General features: G+C 40.5%; 1 protein-coding gene across 1 annotated transcript; it reads left to right on the top strand.

The window, feature by feature from the left end:
• Nucleotides 1-1698: 1698 nt before the first annotated feature.
• Nucleotides 1699-23522, top strand: LOC106569175 (proteasome subunit alpha type-7). Its single transcript, XM_014140233.2, has 7 exons — nt 1699-1920; nt 20488-20614; nt 20694-20818; nt 22125-22247; nt 22505-22624; nt 22923-22985; nt 23078-23522. The coding sequence occupies exons 1-7, from the start codon at nt 1819-1821 to the stop codon at nt 23171-23173; spliced, it is 756 nt and encodes a 251-aa protein (XP_013995708.1). The 5' UTR covers nt 1699-1818; the 3' UTR covers nt 23174-23522.
• The last annotated feature ends 2647 nt before the right edge of the window (nt 23523-26169 follow it).

Below are 26169 nucleotides of genomic sequence, written 5' to 3' on the forward strand. Positions count from 1 at the left end.
TAAATCTTAAAATTATGGATTCTTTAAACCAGGATGAAAGAGAATTAAAGGATGCACTACTTCCACTTCAGAAATACCTGGCATTACAGTTTCTGGCAATGCATGGATTGGTGGTGGATGTGATACTAAACTATAATTTTCTCATAGGTGCTCCCATTTTAGAAAACAGTCAGACGGTAGTAGTTGTAATGTCTGTGTGCTTATTCTCTAAAGCAGTCGTATTAGAGTGCAACGTGAATAAGTTGTCACAATGGCATGTGAAAGTATGTTTTATATGAGTTATCAGAGAGAAAATGACTACATAATACATTTGAAACTATTTTAAACTTGCTGATCTTGATAGATAATACATAATGAATATCTTTCAATCTTTTCTCTGGTGTTGGTTTTGAAAACTTGGTTAATAGGCCTTTACAGTATACTGCTAACCTTGATAGAAAAGCAACACAGAGGCCTATAACTCTCCGTTATTGTTCTGAAAGCTTTACTATACTTTGTACTGTCAGCCTTGTTGTCTCTTGTAATGCATTTTAAACTCTATAAAAAGTAGCTTTGCTGACCTTGATCAATAATCATGAAAATCTTGCTTGTAAATAATCTTGTCTATGATATCCTTTTTTTAATTAGTTAACAGCCTTTACTGTATACTGTTAACTTTGACAGATAAGAAGCATAAATCAGCCTACAACTTGTAAAAAAAAGTGTGATTATACTGTGGCCTGGTTAATATTCATTACATGTAACTTGTAAATACATTAGATTTTGTTTTGATAAAAAAAGTTAGGCTTATATATAGCATACACAATAGCTTTTAATATACCAGTATTTGTAAACTTTCAAAAGAAAATGTCATATTAATGGGCTCCCAAGTGGCGCAGCGGTCTAAGGAACTGCATCTCAGTGCTAGAGGTGTCACTACAGACCCTGGTTTGATTCCAGCCTGTATCACAACCAGCTGTGATTGGGTGTCCCATAGGCCCAGTGTTGCTTGGGTTTGGCAGGGGTAGGCTGTCATTGTTAGTAAGAATTTGTTCTTAACTGACTTGCCTAATTAAATAAAGGGTAAATAACTAATATTTTAAAAACAAAATTCCTCAAATTATCAATACATTTTTTCAAAGCTTTGCAATTCTGTACTGCACTAGAGTGCGAAACAAATCGATATTCCCAGTTTAGTATGTCTTTGCAGGGCAAATCTTATTTTGAAAAATAATGTCACACGATCGCGCTGCCAGCATAATATCCTGCTGCTAGGAGAAAACTAATAGAATAGGACGCTGTTCTGTAATGTATTAGCTCGTCCATTAGAGGGGTGAACGAAAATCTCATTAACATATTTATCTTCGTGAGATATTTAAAAATAAATTGAAGTAATAACTGAAACATCGAAATAATACCAACATGTCAATACATTGTATCATTGTTTAGTGGGGTGCAATTAAGACATATAGAAACAAAACAATATGTTCAACCCTTTTCTAGTAGTGGAATAATCCAAACTCAACCCAGGGGATTGGAAAATACAATGCTCCGGAAAGGGACCAAACAGCGCTGGAAACGTCTGTATCAACCCTTACAATGGTCCCGAACCACACGTATGAAATATTTTCGAGTTATGGAGAGTGAAATAAAATGTTGCACTAAGATAACTTTTAATGGTGGGTATTTTCTTAGGGAAATGCTCAAATTTTAGCTCGTCCAAGTTCAGAGTTCAAGCGCATGCGCTCTGTGAGTGTACACACGCTAAATTGGCTAGAAAACATTCACTAGTTGAGTAGCTACACACATTTCATTGCATTTGTTTCTAGCAACAACATAATGGCAGCAAGATATGACAGGGCGATCACTGTGTTTTCTCCTGACGGCCACCTTTTTCAGGTGGAATATGCGCAAGAGGCTGTGAAGAAAGGCTCCACCGCTGTAAGTTTATGAATCTGATAAGCAGCTAACTAGATCACTTTTTGTGACTTGGATGGAGAAAATTGATGGTTTCCACTAGTAACCACAGCCACAAAGTCAAAATTGTCTATATTACAAAAATGCGAAAAAACAAAAAAGTGCTTTTTAACCATAATTTAAGGTTGGTAGTGTGGTTGAGGTTAGTTCGGTTTCAAATCAGATTTTAAATCAGGGGTGGGCAAACTTTTTGCTCGAGGGCCAAATCGGGATTTTGAAATTCAACGGTATTATCTAACAATCAGTGGCGATTTTAGCATGGCAATCTTGGTGTGGGCCAAAAAAGAATGGGATGCATGCCAGCAAAGCCACTACACAACACTCAACAATACATTAATTGCACTATAACGGTGACAAATGGTGCCCACAAACTGTTGGGGCCTACATAAACCTGTCCCAACAGCAGTCCCAACTTCTTCCCACTGCTACACCTGGCTATCAGCGTAGCCTTGTCTGGCAGTGGAACAGTTAATTCAGCCTCATTTACTGCCTTTAAAAAATCATAGCTGATATGGCTGACTTTCTTAAACAAATGCGCTTTCTAATGACAATTGAGATGTACAAGCTATGGCATAAGGGGACGACAAGCGGACAAGAGGCAATCCGTAATTTTGGTTGAGACATTAATAAGCGAGCTAGGACGGACATAATCTATTTGTTTAGCACTTTTGAAATGTACAGCAACAGAGTTCAGAACATGTGCTGTTAGTGTTCTCCCTGTACATGAAGTCAGTGTAGGATAAATAAAGGGGGCTTGTAAACTAGGGATGCACGATATATCGGTATCGGACGATATTAGCATACCTATATAACGTAGGTACATGATGTAATGACGCCACGTAAAATGTAGTGTGAGATGTGCAACACAGCATTCCTAGCCTACAATGTCTGCTGTGTGGATCGAGCAGTCATTTGAAAGAGGAAGAACATTTCAGCAAGACCACTCAAAGGCGAAATCCGTTTACGCCAAGATAATGGAATTCATCGCCCTTGACAATCAACCGTTCTCTGTCGTGGGTGATGTTGGCTTTCGCCGACTGGTCAACCACTGGTACACTAAGTATGCACTATTTTTCAGATGTTTCCCTACTGGAGTTACACATGAATAGTGTCACTGCTATTAGCTTCACGACTGACATTGGACTAGAAATATCAGCCCCATGAGCAAGCACAGTGGGTTGTCGAGGATTTTGTACTGAGGAAAGCCGTATTGCATGCTCATGAATGTCATACCGCTGCTGCCATTTCAATGGCATTTGAGAACATGTTTGAAACTTGGATGAATGAACACAGTGACAGTGCGCCCCGAAGAAGAGCGTCCACGGACAGACAGAGCTGAAACGTTACTGCTTGACATGTATGATGAAATCAAATTTTGTTAGTCACATGCAACAGGTGAAGACCTTAATTGAAATGCTTACTTACGAGCCCCTAACCAACAATGCAGTTAAAAAATATCAAATATGAATAAGAAATAAAGGTAAGTAATTAAAGAGCAGCAGTACAATAACGAGACTATAAACAGGGGGGTACCGGTACAGAGTCAATGTGCGGGGGCACTGATTATTTGAGGTAATATGTACATGGAGGGTAAAGTTAATAAGGTGAGTATGCATAGATAACAGAGCGTAGCAGCGGTGTAAAAGAGGGGAGGCAATGCAAATACTCAGGGTAGCCATTTACATTTTAGTCATTTAGCAGACGCTCTTATCCAGAGCGACTTACAGTAGTGAATGCATACATTTCATTTCATGCCCCCATGGGAATCGAAACCACAACCCTGGCGTTGCAAACACCATGCTCTACCAACTGAGCCACAGGGAAGCCATTTGATTAGATGTTCAGGAGTCTTATGGCTTGGGGGTAGAAGCTTTTCAGAAGCGACTTGGCACCGCTTGCAGCGCGGTCGCTGAGAGAACAGTCTATGACTAGGGTGGCTGGAGTCTTTGACAATTTTTAGGGCCTTCCTCTGACACCGCCTGGTATAGAGGTCATAGATGGCAGGAAGCTTGGCTCCAGTGATGTACTGGGCCGTACGCACTACCCTCTAGTGCCTTGCGGTTGGAGGCCAAGCAGGGGCCATACCAGGCAGTGATGCAACCAGTCAGGATGCTCTCGATGGTGCAGCTGTAAAACCATTTGAGGACCCATGCCAAATCTTTTCAGTCTCCTGAGGGGGAATAGGTTTTGCCATGCCCTTTTCATGACTGTCTTGGTGTGCTTGGACCATGTTAGTTTGTTGGTTATGTGGACCCTAAGGAACTTGAAGCTCTCAACCTGCTATACTACAGCCCTGTCGATGAGAATGGGGGGGTGTTCGGTTCTCTTTTTCCTGTTGTCCACAATCCTCTCCTTTGTCTTGATCATGTTGAGGGAGAGGTTGTTGTCCTGGCACCACACAGCCAGGTCTCTGACCTCCTCCCTATAGACTGTCATCGTTGTTGATCAGGCCCATCACTGTTGTCATTGGCAAACTCAATGATGGTGTTGGAGTCTTCCCTGGCCGTGCAGTCATGAGTGAACAGGGAGTACAGGAGGGGACTGAGCACACTCCCCTGAGGGGTCCCTGTGTTGAGGATCAGCGTTGCGGATGTGTTGTTTACTTACCCTTACCACCTGGGGGCGGCCTGTCAGGAAGTCCAGGATCCAGTTGCAGAGGGAGGTGTTTAGTCCCAGGTTCCTTAGCTTTTTGATGAGCATCGAAGCTAATGACTGATGTGGTGTACTCCTCAATGCTATTGGAAACCCTGAACATATTCCAGTCTGTGCTAGCAAAACAGTCCTGTAGCTTTTTATTTAAAAAAATAAATGCATTTAGGGGTGGATCAGCTTAATATTGCGGAAAGAATATTGCTTCCGTCAATGTAATTGTCTGCATCATTTCCAATCCCCCATTTATTTTTGGGGTAAATATATATCCATACATACATGCATGCATAAATATGTACATACTTATATAGACATGCATACATTTTTAAAGAATATACCTTTTATTATTCCCCGCAAACCCTACCATCGATCGCCCAATTGGAGTAAACTAATAAGCACTTCGGCTTTTACCTTCAATTTATTCATCTTATACACATTTTACAGACAGTCTATTTTACAATAGTTATTTTTTGTTTGTTTTTAGTCCTTCCTCTATTTCTGATGTCCATCCAGTTTGATTTCTATTTTGTAACTGTGCTATATCTCAAATATTCTGAACCTATATACGTTTTACATTGTTTATCTTGTTATTAGTCCCACCCTTCAGCTCCATTCAACCCTTCCCATCTATCCATCAACATCATCCATTTTGGATTTCTATTTACATTTTAGTCATTTAGCAGACGCTCTTATCCAGAGCGTCTGCTAAATGAGAGTAGTGAGTGTATACATTTCATTTCTTTTCATACTTTAACTGTGCTGTGATGCTTCACAAAACAATTGAACCTTTCTATTCTCATAGCTTCTACAGATAAATGTAAAATATTTTTTTGCTAAAATAATTATTTATTGATTTATGGCTTTTCAAATCACCCAGTATTGCTATCTGCAGCGTTAGTTCTAGGCAAATGTTAAAATTCTTCAGCCATTCCTGGACCTGTGACCAAAAACGAGCTACATATGGACAATACCAAAATAAATGATCTAATGACTCTGCCTCCTCACAGCAGAATCTGCAGAGCTGGGAACATTGTATCCCCCATATATACAGTGGGGAGAACAAGTGTTTGATACACTGCCGATTTTCTTTATAGGTTTTCCTACTTTCAAAGCATGTAGAGGTCTGTAATTTTTATCATAGGTACACGTCAACTGTGGGAGACGGAATCTAAAACAAAAATCCAGAAAATCACATTGTATGATTTAAGTAATTAATTTGCATTTTATTGCATGACATAAGTATTTGATACATCAGAAAAGCAGAACTTTATATTTGGTACAGAAACCTTTGTTTGCAATTACAGAGATCATACGTTTCCTGTAGTTCTTAACCAGGTTTGCACACACTGCAGCAGGGATTTTGGCCCACTCCTCCATACAGACCTTCTCCAGATCCTTCAGGTTTCGGGCTGTCGCTGGGCAATACAGACTTTCAGCTCCCTCCAAAGATTTTCTACTGGGTTCAGGTCTGGAGACTGGCTAGGCCACTCCAGGACCTTTAGATGCTTCTTACGGAGTCACTCCTTAGTTGCCCTGGCTGTGTGTTTCGGGTCGTTGTCATGCTGGAAGACCCAGCCACGACCCATCTTCAATGTTCTTACTGAGGGAAGGAGGTTGTTGGCCAAGATCTCACGATACATGGCCCCATCCATCCTCCCCTCAATACGGTGCAGTCGTACTGTCCCCTTTGCAGAAAAGCATCCCCAAAGAATTATGTTCCCATCTCCATGCTTCACGGTTGGGATGGTGTTCTTGGGGTTGTACTCATCCTTCTTCTTCCTCCAAACACGGCGAGTGGAGTTTAGACCAAAAAGCTCTATTTTTGTCTCATCAGACCACATGACCTTCTCGCATTCCTCCTCTGGATCATCCAGATGGTCATTGGCAAACTTCAGACGGGCCTGGACATGCGCTGGCTTGAGCAGGGGGACCTTGCGTGCGCTGCAGGATTTTAATCCATGACGGCGTAGTGTGTTACTAATGGTTTTCTTTGAGACTGTGGTCCCAGCTCTCTTCAGGTCATTGACCGGGTTCTGCCATGTAGTTCTGGGCTGATCCCTCACCTTCCTCATGATCATTGATGCCCCAGGAGGTGAGATCTTGCATGGAGCCCCAGACCGAGGGTGATTGACCGTCATCTTGAACTTCTTCCAGTTTCGAATAATTGCGCCAACAGATGTTGCCTTCTCACCAAGCTGCTTGCCTATTGTCCTGTAGCCCATCCCAGCCTTGTGCAGGTCTACAATTTTATCCCTGATGTCCTTACACAGCTCTCTGGTTGATTGTGTGTGGACAGGTGTCTTTTATACAGGTAACGAGTTCAAACAGGTGCAGTTAATACAGGTAATGAGTGGAGAACAGGAGGGCTTCTTAAAGAAAAACTAACAGGTAAGTGAGAGCCGGAATTCTTACTGGTTGGTAGTTGATCAAATACTTATGTCATGCAATAAAATGCAAATTAATGACTTAAAAATCATACAATGTGATTTTCAAGATTTCTCACAGTTGAAGTGTACCTAAGATAAAAATGACAGACCTCTACATGCTTTGAAAGTAGGAAACACTGTCGATTTTGCAGGTTATCAAATACTTGTTCTCCCCACTGTATATAACATTCTATTAGTTGCAAGAATTTTGTATAGTAATTTAAATAAAAAATTCTAAGTTTTGAATCCGGCGTTGTTTTGCGTATCAATTCATAAACCATGTGCCATGGAATGGGCACATCGAAAAATCTCTTCCCAACTATTTTGCAATTTATATGGCACAGCTATCAGTTTTTTGGTCCTTAAATGAAATTGGCATATGTTTTTATTTATCACACTTTTCTTTAACCATTTATGTTCTTTAATACATGGCCGACATACAAGTTCCTTACTTTTTTCCCCTTCTACTTGCTTCTTCCATTTTTGTGGTAATGCTGCAATTAATTGGTTGTAATTTTGGGTAGAGCAGACATTTCCATATGTCTGTGTTAGCTGCATGTGTGACATCACTCCACCAGTCCTATTTATAATATCATTCACTAAAATTACTATATTTGAATTTAACCACAATATTTGTTATTTGTTCTGTCTTTTCAGGTGGATTAAACTGAAATTGCAACCAACTTTCTAAGGCTTGTTTAAAAAATAAAGATATTTTGGAGATTATTTCCTTTTCAAACAACCGAAAGTGGGCAGGTGTAATCTGAATAAAGGGAAAAAGGCCCTTCTTGAACATAGGATGAGACATTTGTACCAATTTACTAGAAAACCAGTTTGGATTTAAATATAATTTTGGTATGACTGATGCCTTTAGTGAGAGGTCTAATGCCTTAATATTTAGTAATTTCTGCCCTCTGAATTCATATTCATTATATAAATGGGCCCTTTTAATTTTATCTGGCTTGCCGTTCCAAATAAAATGGAATATTTTCTGTTCATAATATTTAAAAAGCAGGTCACTAGGTGTAGGCAAAACCATAAGCAAATAGGTAAACTGTGATATGATTAAAGAGTTAATCAGGGCGATTAAAAATATATATATATATATATTTTTATTTTTTTCCACAAATAGACAGGTATTTTCCTTTCCATGGTAGCAAGATCTTATCTATTTTTGCTAACTTTCTATAAAAATGTATTGGAGTGAGATCATTTCTTTCTTTTGGGATTTGTATACAGAGTATGTCCACATCTCCGTCAGACATTTAATTGGTAAACTACATGGTAATGTGAAATTAGCATTTTTGTGTGATCCAATACCTAATATAGTACACTTACCATAATTTGGTTTTAATCCAGAGAGCATAGCAAAAGTATCTAGATCCTCTATGAGGCCGTGGAGAGACTCTAATTGTGGTTTTAAAAGAAAACATGAATCGTCGGCGTACAATGACACCTTGGTTTTTAAGCCACGGATTTCTAATCCCTTAATGTTACTGTTTGATCTAATCTTAACAGCTAACATTTCAATGACAATAATAAATAAATATGCCGATAGTGGACAACCTTGTTTTACTCCTCTAGATAGTTTAAAACTTTCTGAGATGTAGCCATTATTTACTATTTTACACCTAGGGTTACTATACATAACTTTAACCCATTTTATAAGAGATTCCCCAAAATTGAAATATTCTAGGCATTTATATGTAAACTCCAGTCGTACTTTATCAAAAGCCTTTTCAAAATTGGCTATGAAAACCAGGCCTGGTGTCCCCGACTATTTCATAGTATTCTATTGTTTCCAGTTCTTGTCTTATATTATCTCCAATGTATCGTCCATGTAAAAAACCTGTCTGATTAGGATGAATAATATCTGACAATACTTTTTTTAATTCTATGCGCCAAGCATTTTGCATCACAACACTGAAGTGTAAGAGGTCTCCAATTTTTTAAATGGACTGGATGTTTATATATACCATTTGGGTCCTGTTTCAGTAATAATAATTTGGCCTTCACATGAGTCTTTCTGTACAGATGTTAATTTTACATTATTATTAGGGGGAAAAAATCCATGCAATTAGTTTCAGTTAGTGGAGATGGAGGAACCTGAAACGAAAACATATTCTTAAAGTACTTTACTTCCTCTTTCAAAATATCATTTGGTGACTCATGCGTGACTCCATTTGTAACAACTTTTTAATAAAACATTTTTGGTAGCATTTCTATATTGAAGATTGAAAAATAATTTGGTGCATTTTTCCCCATATTCCATCCAGTTCGCTTTATTTTTTATAATATATTACACTGGATCTATCTTGAATAAGTTCCTCCATTTATTTTTGTTGCTTAGCATCTGCTTCATCTGACCACTTTTTATTGATCGAGTCACTGGTGCGTCCTGCTTTAATTTTCGCTTGTATGCAGGAATAAGGGGAATGGAAATATGGTCAGATTTGCCAAATGGAGGGCGAGCTTCGTATGCGTCTCTGTGTGTGTGGAGTAATGGTGGTCCAGAGGTTCTTCCCCCCCCCCTGGTTGCTCATTTAACAAGCTGATAGAAATTTGGATTTAAGTTTCCCTGCATTAAAGTCCCCGGCCACTAGGAGTGCCGCTTCTGGGTGAGCGTTTTCCTGTTTGCTTATGGTGGAATACTGTTCATTGAGTGCGGTCTTAGTGCCAGCCTCAGTCTGTGGTGGTATGTAGACAGCTACGAAAAAATACAGAGTGTGGTCTACAGTTTATCATGAGATACTCTACCTTAGGTGAGCAAAACCCTGAGACTTCCTTAGATATCGTGCACCAGCTGTTATTTACAAAAATACATACTCTGTCACCCTTTGTCTTACCAGACGCCGCTGTTCTATCCTGCCGATACAGCGTATAAACAGCCAGCTGTATGTCAAGGCCATCAGACTGCTAAACAGCAATCACTAACTCCGAGAGGCTGCTGCCTGCATTGAGACCAATCACTGGCCACTTGAATAAATGAATCACTAGTCACTTTATACAAAGCACTCTAAATAATGCCACTTTAATAATGTTTACATATCTTACATTACTCATATCACATGTATATACTGTATTTTATAACATCTATTGCACCTTGCCTATGCCGTTCAGCTATCACTCATCCATGTACTTACATGTACATATTCTCATTCACCCCTTTAGATTTGTGTATTAGGTAGGTGTTGGGGAATTGTTAGATATTACTGCACTGTCTGAACTAGAAGCGCAAGCATTTCGCTGCACTCGCATTAAAATCTGTGACAAATAAAATGTATTTGATAATGTCATTGTTCAGCCATGACTCCGTGAAGCATAAGATATTCCAATTTTGAATGTCCCGTTGGTAGTTTAATCTTCCACGTAGGTCATCGATTGAACGTTTGCTAGCAGAAATGGAAGGCAGTGGGGGTTCATTTGATCACCTACAATTTCTCGGAAGGCAGCCTGCCCCTTTTCTCCGCCTTCTCTTCACGCAAATGACGGGGATTTGGGCCTGTTCCTGGGAAAGCAATATGTTATTCACGTCGGGGGTGAGTAATCGCAATTCTGATGTCCAGGAGTTATTTTCGATCATAAGACGGTAGCAGCAACATTATGTACAAAATAATTTACAAACGACGCAAAGAAATAAACAAAAAAAACAATTGGATAGGAACATGTAAAACGTCAGCCTTCTTCTCCGGCGCCATCTTATTGAGAATGAAACGACTGAATGAACAACGAAACAGCACAGTAAGTGAAAGAAATAGGTTTTGATGTTTTACTGCTAATGGGGACATATGTAAATGTCAACAAACATTTTATTGTGTGTAACCTTTTATTTAACTAGGCATGTCAGTTAAGAACAAATTATTTACAATGATTGCCAAACCCGGATGACGCAGGGTCAATTGTGCACCGCCCTATGGGCCTCCCAATCACGGCCGGATGTGATGCATCCTAGATTCGAACCAGGGACTATAGTGACTCATCTTGTGCTGACGTGCAGTGCCTTAGACCGCTGCGTCCGTGTTAACTATTTAAATTTAACTGTACTAGAATGCTTAAAAGGCCATAAATGTTTTTTATATCGGTTATCTGTATTTCTAGCGGGTTTTTTGGCAAGGAAAATATTTGGTATCGGCCAAAAATGTAATATCGCTGCATCACTAATATAAGAATTTGTACTTGCCTAGTTAAATAAAGGTAAAATAAATTATGAAATAAGACTAAAATAAATATATAAGCAGACAATGAAAGCTCTTACAATATTTGATCATTACTCTAAAACAGGTTATAGGCTACATGTGCACCACCAAGTCAGAACAGTAGGTGAAATTAAGAGGGGTAAATAGACCAAATTATTAGGGTGAGGCACATGGGCTACTAACATTTTATTACACAACATACACTTAGTATTACTGTCTTAGCTACAGTATGTGTATTCCATCATTTATGCAGCAACATACAACACATTTTTGGATGCCCCTTGCTGTGCTCACTTGAACAGGAAGGTGGCGTGGCGGTCCTTTGTGGGAAAAGTCTGGCATTCTCTGGATTTATGGTGCTTTCAAAACAACTGGGAGCTCTGGGGAGGGGGAAAAAAAACAAGGTCGAATCATGATGTCATTGATCTTCAGGTCGTAGCTCTAGAAAGAGGCCGGATTTACAATTCCGAGTTGGATTTATGTATTTTCCCTGTCAGAGCTTGTTTATTCCCGACTTCCCAGTTGTCTTGAACTCACTGAAGTCAAGTTTTTGCAGTTCCGAGTTAAGTTGTTTTGAGCGCTGCACAAATCATGCTTCATTGACCGCATGGCCAAAGTTGAATCTTTATCATTTTAAATTTGGAAAAGAGCCCCTTAATCCCAGATTTGGGACTACACAGCCACTCCACTGAATAGAAGGCTAGTGATTGCTTTGCAATGCTTGCAGTTAGCCACTGTCACTGATTCTTTCCAAACCACTCATTGTTGAATTTGCGATTTCCAACTTGTTGTAATGTTTACGTTTAATGGCCGATGCACACCAATACATCTTATCTATAATTTCTCTTCATTATTTATCTTTATATGACAAGGATTTAAAAGGATTTGCCGGTAGATTGTCGACTTGATTCATGGTGATGACTGCTAGCTAAAATTCTGAAAGTATGATCAGTCCAATCAAATCTGCTGTACATATAACGGGATTTGATGTCATTTTATCTGTCTTTGAGCCTTCTTGGGCGGGCACTTCTAGAATAATTATATTTCTTAGCAAAGTATGTAATGGTCATAAGCAAATTTTCTCTGTCAGGATCAAGAACAAAGTCCTGCTGGTCATTAAGAAAGATACACGGGGTCATATCAAACTGTACATCTAGTATTTTCTGTGCAGCAGTATGTATAAATTGCTGAAATCTGGCAATCTCTAAACAGCTCCAAAATACATGCATATAGGTTCCACTTTCAGAGGTACATCTTTTACAGTTAGGAGAAATGTCTGTGGAGTCTCATTGGAGTGGAATAAAATTTAATTAGGTTTCTTTTGTTTTTACATTAGTAGGCAAGCAGTATACCCTGTCGCAAACCTTCGCCCAAAACTCATCACTTATAGTCAGACCAAGGTCCTTTTCCCAGATTATTTTCAAAGGAGTAAAGGAGGAGCCTCCTTTCTCAGAAAGAGTCTATAAATATAGGAGATTTTGCCTTTAATGGATTGTGCTGTAGCAAGAAGGGATTCAACCTCATTCAGCTGAGCTCTAAACCTCCTCTTGGAAGTAAATGAGTGTATGACATGTTTAATTTTAAGATATTTAAACAAATGGGATCTTGGCACATTGAATTCACTGCAGAGCTCTTGAAAGGATTTCAGTGTAGTGGTTTTCTGATGAAATAGGTCTGAAAAGGTCCTGATTCCTAGAGTATGCCGAAGATTAAAGTTGGCATCATTCAGGGCTTTTGGCAAGTCTGGGTTGCCTACTATAGGCGAGTGCGAACATATTTGGGAGGAAATGCCCAGGTATTTCTTACAGTCGCTCTACGCTAGTAGGGTGCTGTAAATCACAATGGTTTTGGCTATGTTACTCACTTCACTAAAGTTATTAATGAATATAATTTTGCTTAGGGGCAATGAACCACAGGATTGGGCTTCTATCTGAATCCACGTTGACTCTTGTCTGTTTGTGATCCATGTTAGCATGTTGCGGATTTGGGCAGACCAGTAATACAATTGAAGGGAGGGAAGGGCAAGACCACCTTTAGATTCAGGTTTCGATAGAGTGGAGAACTTGATCCTAGGTTTTTTTTTATTGCCCCATATAAATTTGGTGACGCTTTGGTTAGTTGTTTTGAAAAAGGAAACTGGGAGATAGCATGGGAGCATCTGAAATAAATAGTTCAGTCTAGGGAGGATGTTCATACGGATGACATTAATTCTTCTGACTAGGCTAATTGGGAGGGAGATCCAGGTTTGGAGATCATTCTTGATTCGATCCAGGAGTGGAAGATAATTTTCCTTGAAAAGGCGCTTCAGATCTGGTGTTATGAAGATCCCCAAAGTATTGAAACCCCTGTCTTCCATTGAAATGGACATAGTGTCTCCATAGAGCTGGTGAGTGTAAGATTGAGAGGACAGTCAGTGTTAAAATATATCTTATATCCAGAAAACTTGCCATACTGAGCAATTGTGTCTAAAATGGGAGGAAGGGATTTCTCAGGGTTGGATATGTAGAGCAAGACATCCGCTTAAAGTGAAATCTTATTCTGCAGAGAGACCCATAATACTTGGATTGCTCCTTATCAACTCTGCCAGAGGCTCCGCCCCCAACAAGTAGAGCAGGGGGGACAGCGAGCACCCTTGTCTTGTGCCACATCCCAAAGGGAATCTGTCAGAGTTCAGTCCGTTAGTAGTCACCATGGCATTTGGATGAGAGTATAGGGACTTAATCCATTTAATAAAGTTTGGGCCCATATTGAACTTTTATAAGAATGCGAACAAAGCTCCCCTCCATCCTGTCGAACGCCTTCTCAGCATCCAGTGAAGCCAGCAGGACAGGGGTCTTCTGTGCGTTTACTTGTTCAATAATATCAAAAAGACGGTGAATGTTATCAGAAGAGTATCTGTCTCCAATAAATCCAGTTTGGTCCGCTTTTATTATTTTGGGAAGAAGAGTGTTTAGTCTTTTGGCGAGCAATTTGGTTATTATTTTGTAGTTGAAATCCAACAAGTTTATGGGCCGGAAGGACGAGCAGGATAGAGGGTCTTTGTAGAACTCTCTGGGGAATCCATCTGGGCCTGGGAACTTATTAGGTGGCATGGAGGTAATTGCCTCCAGGATCTCCTCAGGAGTGAAGGGGGAGGTGAGATCTTCTTGGTCGGTCTCTGATAGTTTAGGTAGCGAGAATCCCTCTCTAGGATGGAGTGGAGTTATGCCTCTGTATGTTTTCTCTCAGAGGTGTATATAGTTTGCAGTAAAAATTTGGGTCATATGTGACCTTTTCCTCTGCCGTTCGGATAGCCATCATTGTACGCTCTGACTGCTCTTTTTAAAAAAAATTGGTAAGCAAGCAATCTACTCAGCCTATTGCTATACTCATGGTAATTCTGTTTTAGTAAAAATAACTTTTATTTTTTTTGTTGATCTCCCGAGTATAGTCCAAATTCAGTTTGGCTTTGGCTGCTTTAAGTTGACTCCAGGAGGTGCTGTCTGGGGATTGTTTATGTACTTTTTCACAGCGTTCCAGCTCCCTCTCAAGATCTAGCCTGTGTGCTTCCATTGCTTTTTTCTTAGAGGAAGCATATGGAATTAGATTACCTCTTAGTGTGGCTTTGGCAGAGTCCCACATTGTGGCCGGAGAAACAGGAGAATCTTTGTTGTCTTGTGTGTAGTTGTCTATCCATGTAGTTACCAATGTATGGAACGCTTCGTTTGATAACATGAAGGGGTTGAATTTCCAGCTCTTTGACCTCGGAATGTTTTTGCGGAGGTGGACAAAGGCGCGATCTGAAAGTGCTATGGGTCCGATTGTACACGTGGCTGAATTTATGAAACTCTTTGGGATAAAAATGTAATCTATACGGGAGTAGGTGTTATGGACATTAGAGTAGTATGTATAGTCCATAGTTGAGCTATTAGTCTCTCTCCAGATATCTATCAGTCCCATCTCTTTAGTAAGAGTTCAACATCTTTGCATATCTAGGATTTGTGGTGGGGACTTGTGATGATTTGTCTAGGGTTGGGTTGAGGGTACAATTTAAAATCTCAAGCCAGCACTCCAAAGGAATCACAATGCTCATTGAACAGGGTTATCATTTTTGACATGACAGCAGGAGTATCTGTGTTTGGGGCGTATATGTTTAAGATAGTAATTGGTTGCCCACACAGTGATCAGTTATCAGAATAAATCTCCCCTCCGGATCAGATATGTTTTTGTCAATTATGAATGGAACATGCTTATGGATAAGTATGGCTGTGCCTCTACTGTTTGATTTGAAAGATGAGAAATACACCTGTCCCACCCAAGCTCTGTGGAGTTTGGCATGTTAAGCATCACATAGGTGTGTCTCTTGTAATTTACATTTACGTGATTTAGCAGACGCTCTTATCCAGAGCGACTTACAAATTGGTGCATTCACCTTAAGATATCCAGTGGAACAACCACTTTACAATAGTACATCTATATCTTTTTTTTTTTTTTTGGGGGGGGTTAGAAGGATTACTATATCCTATCCCAGGAATTACTTAAAGAGGTGGGGTTTCAGGTGTCTACGGAAGGTGGTGATTGACTCCGCTGTCCTGGTGTCGTGAGGGAGCTTGTTCCACCATTGGGGTGCCAGAGCAGCGAACAGTTTTGGCTGGGCTGAGCGGGAACTGTGCTTCCGCAGAGGTAGAGGGTCCAGCAGGCCAGAGGTGGATGAACGCAGTGCCCTTGTTTGGGTGTAGGGCCTGCTCAGAGCCTGAAGGTACGGAGGTGCCATTCCCCTCACAGCTCCGTAGGCAAGCACCATGGTCTTGTAGCAGATGCGAGCTTCAACTGGAAGCCAGTGAAGTGTGAGGAGTGTAATAATGCAATGTCTGCTTTTTTAGAGCATATAGTATCTTTTTCCGTTTTATTGCATGACCTAGACCATGGCAGTTCCATGTCAATAGATTCAAGGTACTAGTCATCATCGAACAATAATCGAACTTTAGTGCAAGTCATCTCTGGCTAAAGGTGGGAAGTAGTTACAGCTGCGTTCACATAAAAGGAAAATAAATGGTGTACATAAAATAACAATCTCTGAACATCCCAGCCGAGTTCCCAAACAACTCGACATATGCCGTTGGATCTATTACCCCCCCCCCCCCGACTGAGTCTCAATTCTGCGTTCCGAAAAAAAACGGGAACAGTTAGCAACGCACGTCTCCCCCCCCCACCAAATAAATGCCTCATCCTCTCCGCCCTGCATTGAGTAAATTACAACGTAGCCCCCGGCCAGACCACATTAAAAGAGGGAGAAAATAAAATCAATAGCCCAGCCTACATATACCTGCCCCAAGGGACATAGGGAACCACAAGTAATAATAGCACAAAAAAGAGGGAAATAAAGTAGGCTGAAACGTTAGTAGGCCTAGGTTAGGCTATAGAGCCTATCCCTCTCAGCTAAAGGAAAATAAATATAGATTAGCCGGCTATAATGACATTTAGCGGGGCGGGTGGGTCTTTGGAGGTTGGCTATATGTTGTCTTACCTCCTTTAGTAATAACAGTAATTGCATTTAGTCATTGGTCCATTTCTCATTGACCAGGATTCTCTTTCAAAAAACGTTTTGCATCTTCGGGAGTTTTAAAGTGTCGCAGGGCTCCTTGGTGAAGAATCCTGAGCTCGTTTGGGTATTTGAATCCCCTAAAGATGCCTCGGTCAATGGAGTATTTCTTCACCTCGTCAAACTTTCAGCGTATTCCAGCTGACAGGTCCTGGTGTAAAGTGAGTTTGGCATTTCTCACTGTAATGGTGTTGATTTTCGCCACCTGTAGGACTCGTTCCTTGTCGGTGAATCTCAGGAAACGTATGGTGATTGGGCGTGGTGGTTGTCTGGCTGCTGGTGGGGGCCTCAGTGCTCGGTGGGCTCTCTCGAGTTCTATGGGCCTGTCGGTGGACAGGTGGAGCCACTCGGGAAGTTTGTCTTGCAGGTAGCGGATCAGTGGCATGTTTCCCTCTTCTTTTTCGCACAGATTTAATAGAACACAATTATTCCTTTGCCCCTGTTTTCCAGGTCCTCTGTTTTCTCTTCCAGATGCTCTATTTTCTTTTTAACATATGCTATTGTTTCCATGGCGTCTGTCAATAAGTATTCCATGGATAGGATTCGCCCCTCTGCCTCGTCCAGGCGCCCCGCGTTGTCAGGCAAAGCATTTAAGGATTGTCACCTTGCCCCCTATCGCACTGAGCTGAGAGTTAATGGCAACTAATTTAATGTTGAGTTCTGTTCGTTGGGATCTCAGCTCAGAAAGGATGTCTTCGACGGAGTGAGAGGTTGGCATTTGTTGGGTCTCGGAGGGGGACGGGTCCGCTTGCTCCTGGCTTATGGTGCTAGCTTTTTCTGAAGCTAGCTGCTTCTTGGAGGCTTTTTCCGCCACAAGTGCTCGAGTCTGGGTACAAATGTCACCTGTAATGTTGCCTTCTGTAGCCACCATGACTTTTTGACTAAAGCTAAAGGAGTTTAAACTTGAAGTGGAGGTAAGACTAGGAATTGGAAACTACTTGTGCGGAGCTCTTAGTTCATGCGGCCATCTCGTTCAAGAGTCACGTGATCCGGGGTGGGCACTTCTAATGTAACTCTATGGCAGCACCCAAGGGGCTAGAATTTTCCCCTTGAGTGACAGAACTCTGAGCCAATCACGGCACAACGTTCCGTATTTTCTGCTGGCTTGGCCCACCACCGAAGAAAGCACCGAGCTAGGCTAAAACACCTGCGTTTTGGAGCTGCCTTACCCAACAAAAAAAATACTGTTTGTATGCGGCATATATATGCAAACTATGTGACGTGTATTAATGCTAAAATAACAGGCTCTGCCCCACATGCCCTGAATGACGGGTTGCCACTGCTAACAATACACAGCAATACAAACATCTAAAAGTAAAATAATGGAATTTTAGAAATATTAGGACGAGCAATGTCTGTGTAATACAACTAAAATATGTGTGTGTGCGCGCGTGTGTGCGCATGCGTGCATGCATGCATGCATGCATGCATACATAACCCCTTGAATGAGTAGGTTTCTTTATTTTGACTATTTTCTACATTGTAGAATAATAGTGAAGATATCAAAACTATGAAATAACACATGGAATCATGTCGTAACCAAAAAATATATTTGAGATTCTTTGAAGTAGCCTCCCTTTGCCTTGACACTCTTTTCATTCTCTCAACCAGCTTCATGAGGTAGTCACCTGGAATGCATTTCAATTAACAGGTGTGCCTTGTTCATTTGTGGATTTATTTTCCTTAATGCGTTTGCGCTAATCAGTTGTGGCTACAAATGATAATCAGTTGTGTTTTGACAAGTTAAGGGTGGTATACAGAAGATGGCCTTATTTGGTAAAATACCGAGTCCATATTATTGCAAGAAAAGCTCAAATAAGAGACTGTCGTTGCCCTTTTATCATTATTTTAAGATATGTCAGTCAATCCGGAAAATTTAAGAATTTGAACTTCAAGCGCTATGATGAAACTGGCTCTCATGAGGACTTCCACAGGAAAGGAAGACCCAGAGTTACCTCTGCTGCAGAGGACAAGTTCATTAGAGTTAACTGCACCTCAGATTGCAGCCCAAATAAATGCTTCACAGAGTTCAAGTAACAAACACATCTCAACATCAACTGTTCAGAGGAGACTGCGTGAGTCAGGCCTTCATTTTCGAATTGCTGCAAAGAAACCGCTACTAAGAAACCACTACTAAAGGACACCAATAAGATGAGACTTGCTTGGGCCAAGATACACAAGCAATGGACATTAGGCCAGGTGGTAATCTGTCCTTTGGTCTGATGAGTCCAGATGTAAAATTTTGGTTCCAATCGCTGTGTCTTTGTGAGACGCAGAGTAGGTAAACGGATGATCTCCGCATGTGTGTTTCCCACGGTGAAGCATGGAGGAGGTGGTGTGATGGTGTGGGGATGCTTTGCTGTTGACACTGTCAGTGATTTTATTTAGAATTCAAGGCACACTTAAGCAGCATGGCTACCACAACATTCTACGGCGATATGCCATCCCATCTGGTTTGGGCTTAGTGGGACGATCATTCAGTTTTCAGCAGGACAATGACCCAACACACCTCCAGGCTGTGTAAGGGCTATTTGACTAAGAAGGAGAGCGATGGTGTGCTGCATCAGATGACCTGGTGTAACCGATGTGAAATGGCTAGTTAGTTAGCGGTGGTGCGCGCTAATAGCGTTTCAATCAGTGACGTCACTCGCTCTGAGACCTGAAGTGGTTGTTCCCCTTGCGTTGCAAGAGCCGCGGCTTTTGATGGGTAACGATGCTTTGTGGGTGTCAGTTGTTGATGTGTGCAAGGGTCCCTGGTTCGAGCCCAGGTTGGGGGCGAAGAGAGGGACAGAACCTACACTGTTACACTGGCCTCCACAATCATCTGACCTCAACCCAATTTGAGATGGAAAAGCAGCCAATGAGTGCTCAGCTTATCAGTCCTCCGGGGTGAAATGAGCACCGCATACAGTAGATGCGGTGCTCAAAATACTTCATACTCCAATTCACTCGCTTCAGCCGGACAAACCGTGCCCACTTCAAAGTGCCCACTTTGCATGTCATTTTTTTGGCAACAAATTAGTCGTTATCCCTTACCTGTGGGCATTATTGCCCTGGCTACAAATTATGAAAAACAACTACACCGCTCACTTGACTACCGCTACCAAACGCACAGGAGAAGAGGCCTTGCAGTTTTTCACAGGAATTAGTTTATTTCTTCATGGATGTACATAGTAGCTCATCAGCGCCAACACTTGGTTTGGAATTAAATTACATGCTAGCATGGCTAGTAGCTAACGTTAGCCAGCTGGAACTAGCACTGGGTCTCCATATGATGAGAAATAGTGCATTGTGGGTAGTTACCTATGTAAATATGTAAAAACGCTAAAACATAACTATGTTTTGTAGTTATAGGTAGTGAGATCGTGACTACAACTTTGACACACTGTTACTTTGAGTAAAAACTCATGCTTCCTAACCTTAAAAAAGAGATGGTCAAAATGGGTGGGGTTTATGACTCTGGCTGTGGTAACTAGTGAGGTCCCAAATTGATAGCTGTAGCTTGCTAACTCAGTTAACTAGCTAGTAGTTGCTAGTAAATTATCATTTTATATTATTTAATGCTGTTATCTGGAATATGTTTGCTTGCATAATTTTAGTGTGATAGCTTAGTAAACTGTTACAGAGTGCATGTCCTGTTTGTTTAAATAACTTTCCCCATTCATTCCTCTAACATTAGGTGGGCATCAGGGGCAAAGACATTGTTGTTCTTGGAGTTGAGAAGAAGTCAGTGGCCAAGCTGCAGGAGGAAAGAACAGTCTGCAAAATATGCACCCTAGATGACCATGTCTGCATGGCATTTGCAGGTACCTATAAACTTCATTAATTTGCTTGAAATTGAAACCTGCTGGAAGCTTAGGTCTTATTTAACCAGCTGTCTGTCAGGCTTGACAGCAGATGCCCGCATCGTGATCAACAGAGCTCGTGTGGAGTGCCAGAGTCACCGGCTCACTGTGGAGGACCCAGTGACCGTGGAGTACATCACACGACACATCGCCACCCTGAAACAGGTAGGATAGCCTACATCGCCATACTTAAACCGGTAGGCTCTGTTCCTCGAACTAAGAACAAACAGCCCCTAACGGCTTGGCATAGAGTACCACATCATGAGTCATAATACACACAACATCTAGAGGTCAAACAAGGAAATGGTTCCAATCGCTTTTTCACCATAAAACATTCTCCATAGAGAATTTTAGAAACACTTTGAATTAGGGCTGTGTTTCATGTAGGCTTATCCTGGCGTGACATTTTGATAACCGTGTAAATGTATTTACGACAGTGACTTTTATCAATATTTGCCTGTATTCCCCCCCCGCCGCCGACTCGAGACAAAGGTAATAATCTCAGGATTAACTAATTAGGCAGGTAGCCTAGTGGTTAGAGTGTTGGACTAGTAACCGAAAGGTTGCAAGAATGAATCCCCGAGCTGACAAGGTAAAAATCTGTTGTTCTGCCCCTGAACAAGGCAGTTAACCCACTGTTCCTAGGCCGTCATTGAATTTGTTCTTAACTGACTTACCTAGTTAAATAAAAAATGTAGTTTAATATATAAATTGGCCTAATTTCTTTAAATTGACTATTCTGTCAACTGTCTTCTGCAAGTTTTAAATTGACACAACCTGTTTAGCAAAGGTGTCATCTAGTGATGACGTACATGAGCTTGCAGGGATGTGTAGTCTTACATGACTTCTACTTTGATGCTAAATAGCACTTTCAAATCTGAGAGTAAATAGAGCTGAATATATTGATAAGTCATCTTGTCTGAGCGAGATTTACATGCTTATCAAAACTCACGTCAGGGTAAGCCTACATGAAACACAGCCCTTATTTGAATAAGTGTTTCTAAAATTCTCTGGGGAAGCATTTAAGGTGGACAAACGATTGAAACCGTTTCCCTTTTTGACTGCTAGGTTTTATGGGTATTATAACACCTCCACTGTGGGGCTCTATTGCCACCCATGAGACACAGACATCACTCAACAATTGGACAGACTTCACTTAAACAGGAAGTCACAGCCCTCTGTAAGTCTCAAGATGGCACCCCCCCAACCCAAAGAAAGCCATCCATGTGTGCCAGAAAACAGTAGCTTGTGGGACTTGTATTTTGATGTGGTGGAGGAAGTGAAAAACACCTTTGGATATTTTTTCCAATTAATAACATCATAAAAACAATTGTGACTCAACTTTAGGTTTTCGGTGATGAGTTAATACGCAACAATCCTATCTAAGAGCGAGTTCATATGATGCTTGACTGAATGGTCTTTTGAAGGTCAGTTGTGTTCATAACCGGTTTTTGATATTTTAATTCTCTAGCGCTACACTCAGAGCAATGGACGCAGACCGTTTGGCATCTCTGCCTTGATCGTGGGTTTTGACTGTGATGGGACCCCCAGGCTCTATCAGACTGACCCCTCTGGAACTTACCACGCATGGAAGGTCAGCCAATCCACAAAGATTCCTTACCTTTCTCCACAGCCAAATATGTTAAACTTTCTTCACAGCTATAGTATTCATGAAGTGTATCGTTGCAAAAATGTGATAATTTCGTATCCTAAATGTTCAGGTCTTTTTTTTTTTTTTTTTTTTAAGTCAACATTAGTAAGAGAACATTTTTCTGTTGATGTGAATTTAAAATGTTTTACTTTTGTTTAAAAATACTGAGGTACTGATTTGTTTCCCATCCCTTTGTTCAGGCAAATGCGATTGGCCGTAGTGCTAAGACCGTGAGGGAGTTCCTGGAGAAGAACTACACAGACGAAGCCATCGCCACTGACAATGAGTCGATAAAGCTGGCCATCAAAGCCTTGCTTGAGGTGAGGTCAAATGCTCTCATTTATTTTGGTAAATTCCAAACTGACCCCTAACCCCTACTTCTTAGGCACTTCTTGATCTGAGGCAATTGAATTGGTGTATCCACTATGGCAAAAATGCCACCTAGCCAATTAGAAAACAAGATAGAGCTACACAATTAGCATATAATTTATACCTACAAGAATTCTGGATGTTACAAACATTTAGGGGGAAGGGGGACAATTTGCAATTCAGCATAGGTTTGCACCTGAGATCCATCATGCATATTTTTATGCGTACACCTTTGAACTATGTCTACAGGTGGTTCAGTCTGGTGGGAAGAACATTGAACTTGCTGTGATTAGAAGAAACCAGCCACTGAAGGTAAGGGTCTTGGTCTCATGTCCTAGTAATTTACTGCTTTGCACATGTATTTGTCTATGGGCTAATTGCTGTATTTTTTTTACTCCATGTAGTTATTGGAGTCCAAAGAAATTGAGACCCTGGTGACTGAGATGGAGAAAGAAAAGGAAGACGAGGCAGAGAAGAAAAAACAGAAGAAGTCTACTTGAAGTCATAATGAAACTCTGGCTTTCATTTAGCACTTGCTTAAAGGCAGCATATTTGGTCTGCAAACATCAACACGTGTTTACAATCCCAAAGGTTTACAAGCCCAAAAACAGCTTTCATGTCACACGCTAAGGGCTGAATCTTAACTTGATGTATGTTGAATTAGTCACACATCTCACATTGCCATCATTGCATTGTTTATGTTGAAATCTAAGTCAAATGTATGGATCTCAAGTTAGGATTCAGACCTACAATGAGGTCTGCCCACTTAAGGTAACAGTATGTTGTTTAACTTCTTTGAAGTGAATGTTATTGGATCAAAATACTTAATAAAGTCAACTTGTTTATGTACCATCTTTGTTTTTATTCACAAGATGCCCTATTATCTTCTGACTTCTATTGCATTATGGTGTTAGTGTTATTTTCTTTAGATTCATTGTTATCTTTGTGCCGTGCTGGTGCTAAAATAATCATTTTCTGCAGGCAGAAACCGAGCACCTTATCACAGAATAAAAATAAAATAAATATATATATATATATATAACACAAACATACAAGTTTTGGTCACTTAGAAATGTCCTTGTCTTTGAAAGAAAATCTTATTTTTTTTGTCCATTTAAAAGAACATCATTGATCAGAAATACAGTGTAGACATTGTTAATGTTGTAAATGACTATTATAGCTGGAAACGGCAGATAATTTTTATATGGAATATCTACATAGGTGTACAGAGGCCCATTATCAGCAAACATCACTCCTGTGTTCCAATGGCACGTTATGTTAGCTAATCCAAGTTGATCATTTTAAAAGGCTAATTGCTCATTAGAAAACCCTTTTGCAATTATGTTAACGAAGCAATAAAACTGGCCTTTAGACTAGTTGAGTATCTGGAGCATCAGCATTTGTGGGTTCTATTACAGGCTCAAAATGGCCAGAAACAAATAACTTTCTTCTGAAACTTGAAACTCGTCTATTCTTGTTCTGAGAAATGAAGGCTATTCCATGCAAGAAATTGCCAAGAAACTGAAGATCTCATACAACGCTGTGTACAACTCCCTTCACAGAACAATGCAAACTGGCCCGAACCAGAATAGAAAGAGGAGTTGGAGGCCCCGGTGCACAACTGAGCAAGAGGACAAGTACATTAGGGTGTCTAGTTTGAGAAAGACGCCTCAAGTCCTCAACTGGCAGCTTTATTAAATAGTATCCGCAAAACACCAGTCTCAACGTCAACAGTGAAGAGGCGACTCTGGGATGCTGGCTTTCTAGGCAGAGTTTTAATTTTGGATTGGAGATGCTTAATATGAGTCTGGAAGGAGAGTTCACAGTCTAGCCAGACACCTAGAATATGTGGACAACTACAAATACCTAAGTCGGAACCGCCCAGAGTAGTGATGCTAGTCGGGAGGGCGGGTGCGGGCAGCGATCGGTTGAAAAGCATGCATTTAGTTTTACTAGCGTTTAAGAGCAGTTGGAGGCCACGGAAGGAGTGTTCTACGGCATTGAAGCTCGTTTGTTAACACAGTGTCCAAAGAAGGGCCAGATGTATACAGAATGGTGTCGTCTGCGTAGAGGTGGATCAGGGAATCGCCCGCAGCAAGTGCTCTCCTCTCCCTCAGTCATTTAAAGTAACTGTCCAGTGAAAATCTCACTTTAATATTCTGTTAACTCATACCCAAATAATATTATTTGGGTATGAGTTAGTTAATATAAAAAATTATTTGGGTGTGAGTTAGTTAATATTAATAAAGTTAATATTCTGTTAACTCATACCCAAATAATGTTGAGTTGTTATACTCATATTGTCCAAATCATAAATTGGAGAACCCCCCCCCCACCTCAAACAGACTATTTCCTCATAGAACATGACGACTGAGCTGGCCAATCAGCAGTCTACTCCCATTTTTTTTTAACCAACATTTCATTCATATTGTAATTATAGGTAATATTTCATAGAAATCTGGAAACACTGGACAGTTATTTAACATTTTTGCGTTGGACCAAGCAAAGGTTATTTTGGTGGTCCAAGAGATGCCTCTTCCTTCCCTTTTATTTCACCCTAAATTTGCTTATCAAGCAACCGCTGCTCTGAATTTTTAAAGACACAATTATGGCCGGTGGTGTGGTAGGCCTGCTTAATGGAATTCTGGCCTCAGACCCCAGTGGGAAACTTCACTGACTTTAATCTGAAGCCTTTGAAAAGTGCTGCCGAGTTCTGCTGAAAAGCCCCGGGGGGGTCCTTGTGACTCTCACCAAAGACATAATAGTGAATGGTAAAGTCCTTAATTTAGTCAACTCCCCCAGCCAGGATTTCCTGAGTGCCCTGGTAAGAGTGCCCTGGTAAGAGCAACCACAATTTGTCTACAAATTTTCTTGTTTGTGGGGGTTATAAATCGGTGGGAATTAAGTTAATTTCAGGAGTATCCTCTTATAGCCATAATATATATGTATAGGTTTTAAATGTCACATTATTTATCAAACTCAGTTCTTAAACGTTTATTTTGTATTTCAATGAGTTGTACATTGAAGCTCTGTATGTCAGAAGCTCTTTTAAAATGATTATGCTGATGGAGACAAGACGACCAGAAGTTTAAAATTAAAAAAAAAAAAAATTATACTTGGGGTAGTGATTTTAAAGTGAAGCCAAATTATATGGGAGCATCAAAATAAGCTACTACTTTAACTTTCTCCAAGTTCGCTCAGGTTAATCTTCTCAGACAGAGGTTATCTGCACTGAACAAAAATATAAACCCAACATACAGTTGAAGTCGGAAGTTTACATACACTTAGGTTGGAGTCATTAAAACTTGTTTTCAACCACTCCACAAATTACAATTTAAAGGTAATCCTATCAGATACTAATTGAGTGTATGTAAACTTCTGATCCACTGGGAATGTAATAAAATAAATAAAAGCTGAAATAAATCATTTTCTCTACTATTATTCTGACATTTCACATTCTTACAATAAAGTGGTGATCCTGACTGACCTAAGACAG

The sequence above is a fragment of the Salmo salar genome, chromosome ssa14, assembly GCF_905237065.1.
Source record: "Salmo salar chromosome ssa14, Ssal_v3.1, whole genome shotgun sequence".
Lineage (NCBI taxonomy): Eukaryota > Metazoa > Chordata > Actinopteri > Salmoniformes > Salmonidae > Salmo > Salmo salar.

Excerpts from the sequence above, each read along its gene's own strand:
- LOC106569175 (XM_014140233.2), top strand. The coding sequence starts at position 1,819 with ATGGCAGCAAGATATGACAGGGCGATCACTGTGTTTTCTCCTGACGGC. Across the intron at positions 20,615-20,693 it reads TGTCTGCATGGCATTTGCAG|GCTTGACAGCAGATGCCCGC; the intron begins GTACCTATAAAC and ends GCTGTCTGTCAG. Across the intron at positions 22,248-22,504 it reads GAACTTACCACGCATGGAAG|GCAAATGCGATTGGCCGTAG; the intron begins GTCAGCCAATCC and ends CCCTTTGTTCAG.